Here is a 6,701-nt window from a genome sequence, read left to right on the forward strand (position 1 = left end):
CACTTGGCACAGCCCGCGGGACAGCAGGAGCAGCAGCCTGGGGCAGGGAAGGGGAGGGCAGCGATGAGCGCTGGGCACACAGGATTAAGGATTCGGGTGGTCCGGGGCAGGGAGCGCTGTGGAGGCAGCACGTTCCCTCCCCCAGCTGAAGGATTCCCCTCGGGGTATAGAGGGTAGGGGTGGGTAGGGGGTGTAGGAGCAAAGATTTCACTCACTCTTCTTGCAGGAGGTGCATCTGCACTCTTTGCATTTGCAGGAGCCGGCGCACGTGCAGGAGCCACCTGCAAGGAGCAAGGCAAGCGGTGACAACTGTCCCTGGACCCGAACGCGGGAATGCGTGCGGGTTCCCACAACCAACCCCTGGGAACCGGGGCCCAGCTATGAAGTCCGACCCCTTATCGGCAGAAGCGGGGGGTGGGCTGGGGTGGGTGCCTCGATGAACCTAGAGAGAGGTGCACCAAAAAGCTTTGGGAAACAGCAGTTAGCAGCCCCGAAACTAAGTGGCCAGGAAGAGAAGGGGGCATCAGAGATCGCTTCTCTAGCTCTGAACGGACGCGCGGCCCCGGCCCGGATCTCCTTACCGGGGGTGCAGGAGCAGTTGGGATCCATAGCGAGAAGAAGCGGTGGTGGAGTCCGGCGACAGCGGTCCGAGAACGAGCTGGCACTTCGGGGAGGCGTGGCGCAGCGCGGCGGGCCGGGCCGCCTTTATAGCGGGAAGGAGCCGGGATGAGTGCAAAAGCCCGCCCCGCCGGCCGCCGCCTGCACACGTCCCGCGCCGCCTCACCCGCGGCCGCGCGGCGCACGGCGCTGTGCACACGGCCGCCAGCCCGGGTTCCCAGAAGCCGCCTCCGTGAGCCCCGGGCCACCCCGCACGAGGGAGGGCCGCGTGCAGAGCGCGGACGCCGCGTGCCTGGTGGCCGGGCCGTGTGCCCACGGCCCCTGCCCTCCTGGTCTGTGCTTGAACTCGTTTGTCTCGGAACGGGGACTGGGACGGGGATGGGGGCGGGGGGGAATAAGCTGGGAGAGGGTGGGGAACGGGTCTTGGACAGAAAAATCGGTTGGGGGCGCCTGGGTGGCTCAGTTGGTTAAGCGACTGCCTTCGGCTCAGGTCATGATCCTGGAGTCCCGGGATCGAGTCCCACATCGGGCTCCCTGCTGAGCAGGGGGTCTGCGCTGAGCAGGGGGTCTGCTTCTCCCTCTGCCCTCTTCCCTCTCATGCTCTCTGTCTCTCATTCTCTCTCTCGCAAATAAATAAATAAAATCTTTTAAAAAAAAGAAAAAAAAAGAAAAATCGGTTGGAAGTGCGGACACATTACAAAAACCTCTTTGTACCTGTCAAGGCTTAATAATTTTTTTTCCCTAAATTTTTATTTATTCATTTGAGACACAGGGATACAGAGAGAGAGAGAGCATGAGGAGGGAGAGAGGCAGGCTCCCCGCTGAGCAGGGAGCCCGATGCGGGGCTCGATCCCAGGACCCTGGGATCATGACCTGAGCCGAAGGCAGACGCTTAACCATCTGAGCCACCCAGGCGCCCCAAGGCTTAATAATTTTAACAGCATAGCAAGCCCATGGGGTGGATGGTTATGGAAAACATACCTATCCAGGGTATATGGAGTGCTTTATTGTGTGATTGTGTGTTATTGTATGTTATCTGCCGGCTCTCATTTAATCCTGTAATAACTGTTAAAAAGAAAATCACAGGCCTGGGGCGCCTGGGTGGCTCAGTCGTTAAGCGTCTGCCTTCGGCTCAGGTCATGATCCCAGGGTCCTGGGATCGAGCCCCACGTCGGGCTCCCTGCTCTGCAGGAAGCCTGCTTCTCCCTCTCCCACTCCCCCTGCTTGTGTTCCTGCTCTCACTATGTCTCTCTCTGTCAAATAAATAAATAAAATCTTCCAAAAAAAAAAAAAAATCACAGGCCCCAAATGGTGTCACTTAGACCAAGTCACCAAAGTGGGCTTAATACCTAACCTAACTGCAGTTTCAACCTCCCCCAGAAATGTAAGTCTTAGGGGTCAATCAGGAATTTTCGGATCAGCACGCAGGAGGCAATCTGGCACCAGGGTCCTACTTCCCAAAGGAAGATGAAGTAATCCACCTAATAAGACCCCTGCCCTTCCACCTAAGGGAAGGTGACCTTGCCTACAACAATCCTTTCCTTTTCCCTTGCTCCTAACTTCTTGCCCCACTCTCTTTCCTATAAAAACCATCCACTTTGTACAACTCCTCAGAGCTCCCCTCCATTTACAGATGGGATGCTGCCTGATTCATGAATCATGCAATAAAGCCAATTAGATCTTCAAATTTACTAATTTTTGTTTTTATTTTATTAAAATATTTTATTTATATATTTGACAGAGAGCAGGAGAGAGAGCGAGAGAAAGCACAAGCAGGGGGAGCAGCAGAGGGAGAGGGAGAAGCAGGCTCCGCACCGAGCAGGGAGCCTGATGCGGGGCTCGATCCAAGGACCCCGGGATCAGGACCTGAGCCAAAGGCAGACGCTTAACTGACTGAGCCACCCAGGCGCCCCTGAATTTTGTTTTTATTTTTATTTTTTTATTTTTATTTTTTAAAGATTTTATTTATTTATTTGAGAGAGAATGAGAGACAGCACGAGAGGGAAGAGGGCAGAGGGAGAAGCAGACTCCCCGCTGAGCAGGGAGCCCGATGCGGGACTCGATCCCGGGACTCCAGGATCATGACCTGAGCCGAAGGCAGTCGCTCAACCAACTGAGCCACCCAGGAACCCCTGAATTTTGTTTTTAAACACAACCTTGTGAGGTAAGGACTATCTCTTAGTCTTATTATTTTTTTTTTTAAGATTTTATTTATTTATTTTGAGAGAGAGATACACAGCGAGAGAGGGAACACAAGCAGGGGGAGTGGGAGAGGGAGAAGCAGGCTCCCCGCAGAGCAGGGAGCCCGATGTGGGACTCGATCCCAGGACCCTGGGATCATGACCTGAGCCGAAGGCAGTCGCTCAACCGACTGAGCCACCCAGGCACCCTCTTAGTCTTATTTTAAAGAGGAAGAAATGGCAGCCCAGAGAGGTTAAGTAACTTGCCCAACGTCACAGAGCTAGTGCATAGCAAAGCCTGGTGATTCAAATCAAAGCATCCAGCAGATATTAAGGATATAGATCATCTAAGGGTAGACATCACCAACAGGGGAGAGTAAGGATCAATAAACCAAGAGCCGGGGCTCCTGGGTGGCTCAGTCGTTAAGCGGCTGCCTTCAGCTCAGGTCATGATCCCGGGGTCCTGGAATCAAGCCCCGCATCAGGCTCCCTGCTCGGCGGCAAGCCTGCTTCTTCCTCTCCCACTCCCCCTGCTTGTGTTCCCTCTCTCGCTGTGTCTCTCTCTGTCAAATAAATAAAATCTTAAAAAAAAAAAAAGAAAGAAAGAAACTAAGAGCCTGGTGTCAGGAAACTCAGAGTCATGGGGGCAGCCCCATGGGCGCATAGGGAAAAGTGACACCAGGGTCCTGGCTAGGATGGAGGTTGCCTTCGGGGACGGGGGAGCAGAGGGGGAAAGTCAGTCCAGCCTGGAAGGAGGTGGGCCAGTGAGGTAAGGAGGGTGAGATTCAAGGAGTTGTATTCCAGCCTGCAGTTGGAAAGTCGGCATTGCCCTGGAACATTTAGAAGGGAAAAGCCCACAAGAACTTTCTATCCCCGTGTAGCGGACGGGAAGAGTGGAGGTAGCATCCAATTTCCTCTCTGAGGGGGCACACCCTGCTTCACCCTGTGGGTCTGGCCGCTGGGTAACGGATCTTAGATCCGTTAGATCATCATCCTTGGAATGCCCAGAGTGTGTCATCAGAGTAGTCAGCAACCTTTGGTTGCTGGAAGTTTCCGGGAAGCTTTAGGGAATGCCAGTTGCTGCAGCAGGGACTTAAGTGAGGAGGCGGGCGAGGACCGGCTGTTCTCGTAGCATGTATTGTAAGGTCCTGTGGAAATGTCTTCAATGTCTCAAACATCACTTCCTCGGGAACCCGTCCTGAACCCCGTGCTCGGTCAGGATGTCCATGGAGCCTGCTGGTAAACATCCTGTCCTTCTCCTTCCTGGCACTTTCCATGTCTGTAATATGTAGGAACGTGTGTGATTCTCGGATTGATGTCTGTGTCCCTCCCCATTCCAGCACGCTGCTGAAAACAAGAATGGTCATTGCCCCCAGAATGTGGCTCTTCCCCGGGCACAGGGCCAAGTCTGCAGTAGGTACTAATAAATATTTGTCAGATGAGCTATCCCCTTAATGTCCCCTCCTTCCCCAGTCCCCACCTTACATTAGGGCCAATTACAAAATGAAAGTAAACTTTTTTTCCACTGCCCTGGGACCTGTGTGCTCACTCCAATAAAAACACCAAGCAGGGCGGGAGAGTTCTGCCATCAGAAGGACTAAATTCTAACGGTCACTGCCATTCACTCACTGAGTGACCTGGGTGCAGTTGCATGCCAGGGCCCCCCCGAGCCTCCGTTTACCCATCCTGTCAAATGATCCAATTGTACTAGAACTCGAGGGTCACCTGCAAACTTTCTCTGATTTTAGAGCCAAGGTCTCGGAGGTCTCCCTGTGTCCAGCAGCCTTGTGGACTAGTGCACTCAGGGTCTCCTCTTGGGGCAGCGGGCGGATTTTGTTGTTGTTGTTGTTGTTATTTACACTGACACGCACATTATATGCCAAAGTCCTGGTTTCCAATCAGGGGGTCACTGGTCCACTCGAGAAACAATCCAACTCTATGAAGAGACAACAGGGCTTGTTTTTGCCCCAAAAGTCTTGAATCTAGCCTTGGGTCTGGGCCATCCATGTTGGCAGTAAAATTTGCTTGCTGCCTTCAATCATTGTGGGATGGGGAGGGATGACCAATCATCAAAGGGGGACCTGGCCCTAGTCTTGCTCATTGACATGCCCCTGAAAACCTCACTGTGCTTGGGATGGAGCTGGAGAGGAAGGACCTTCCAATGTCTGCATCCCTAGCATGGTAGAGGGTGAGGGACATGAAGCCAAGCAGCATTAGATGAGGAAAAATACCCCACTGCTAATCTGATGGGAATCATCAGTGTGAGGCAGTGATGTGGCCCTGGATTGCATTAATAGAAGTATGTTATCTAGAATGAAGGAGGTGAATTTTCACTCTCCTTTTAATTTTCACTCTGATGCCCAACCATCCATTCATTCTTCCCCTATGGTAGTACCCTTAGTTCTCCTTTGTAGAATTTCTCCTCCCTACTCTTGGTTCATATATGGTTTGTATGGTAGAGACCCTGTCTCTGGGATCCCAGGCCATTCCGCTTCCCTGGCCACAGGGATTGGCTCTGATGGGTTCACCCAGCCACGAACCAAAGAGAATCACTGAAACTTTTGCTGGGAATGCTGGGAAAATGAAGTTACTCTTTCCATCTACACTTGAACCTGAGAGGAGGTGAAGCTGAGTTTCTAAAGCCTTTTGTCTCTAGGAGAAGAGCCTGAAAATAAAACCGTGACAGAGGAAATGGAGACCGACCTCACTGGAGCACCTGGACCCAGCCATCCCTGAAGCTGTTGTGAGTGAATCATTTCCTTTTTAGTGAAATCATTCTGGATGAAGTCCTACCTGGCACCGTGGGCCAGACCATCCTGAGGTTTGTCTTCATGTCAGGCTTCAAATGTCCAGGAGATGGTTGATCCCAATGGTCCTAAGACTCAAAGCCCCATCTCGTGAACAACAGTTCAGAGGGGTGGACAGGTTCATTCTGGAAGAAAAGTTACCTTCGAATATTTGCACAGTGGATGCTCTGATTGTCTACAACTGTGTGACAAACGACCTGAAACTTGGTGGCTTAAACAACCACCATTTTATTGTCTCTGGTTTTGGGGGTCAGGAATTCCAACAGAGTTCGTTCGGGTCATTCTTTTGTTCTGTGCATCATCGACTGAGGTCACTGGGTGGCATTCGGTTGGTGAATGCGCTGGACTGGAAGATCTAAGACAGCTTCACGCACATATCTTGTGCCCTGGCAGGGATGGATGGCTGGAGGGCTGAGCTCAGCTGAAGCTGGTGACCAGAGCTCCCACATGTGGCCTCTTCAGCATGGCAGCCTCTGGGCAGTGAGGCTCCTCCCATTCAGCTCAGAGCTCCAAAGGTGCGAGGACCGAGAGTCAGGCATGGTAGCTGCGAGTCTCTCAAGGGGAAACAATGACGGCCCTATGTCTTGATGGGAGGAGTCAGTGACTTGGCAGGCATCTCTAATCTTCAGACTAGTTCTGGGGAATAACATATATAATACATATTACTATATTATATATAATATAATATTATATTATATATTAATATAATTATTAATATAATAACATAATATATATTATTATATGTTATAAATATTATTAATATCGATAGTATTACTATAAATACAATATTAGTATATTATTAATATTAATGACATATAATATGTTATATATATATACACTTGCTATATTGCTATATTTTTTTTTTTTGAGAGAGAGCACACAGCAGGGAGTGGAGAGAAAGGCAGAAGGAGAGGGAGACAGAGAGTCTTAAGCAGGCTCCACACTCAGCATGGAACCTGACTCGGGGCTCAATCTCACGACCCTGAGATCATGACCTGACCCAAAATCAAGAGTCAGATCCTTAACCCACTGAGCCACCCAGGCGCCCCACGGGGAATATCGAGCACCTGCTATGTACCAGGCCTGGTGCTAAGGA

At 51.2% G+C, this 6,701-nt stretch overlaps 1 protein-coding gene across 1 annotated transcript in view; it reads right to left on the reverse strand.

Annotated features, from left to right (window-relative positions):
• The window catches only part of LOC118023762 (metallothionein-2), a 1,256-nt gene extending 563 nt beyond the window's left edge, over positions 1-693 (reverse strand). The window contains exons 1-2 of the mRNA XM_035025167.1: positions 582-693; positions 216-281 (exon numbers count right to left, since the gene is read on the reverse strand). Of these exons, the coding sequence (XP_034881058.1) occupies positions 216-281; positions 582-609 (94 nt within the window). The 5' untranslated portion in view covers positions 610-693. The remainder of the gene's footprint in view (positions 1-215; positions 282-581) is intronic.
• Between the last annotated feature and the right edge of the window lie 6,008 nt (positions 694-6,701).

The sequence above is a fragment of the Mirounga leonina genome, unplaced genomic scaffold (assembly GCF_011800145.1).
Source record: "Mirounga leonina isolate KUSES-001 unplaced genomic scaffold, KU_Mleo_1.0 Mir_180, whole genome shotgun sequence".
Classification (NCBI taxonomy): domain Eukaryota; kingdom Metazoa; phylum Chordata; class Mammalia; order Carnivora; family Phocidae; genus Mirounga; species Mirounga leonina.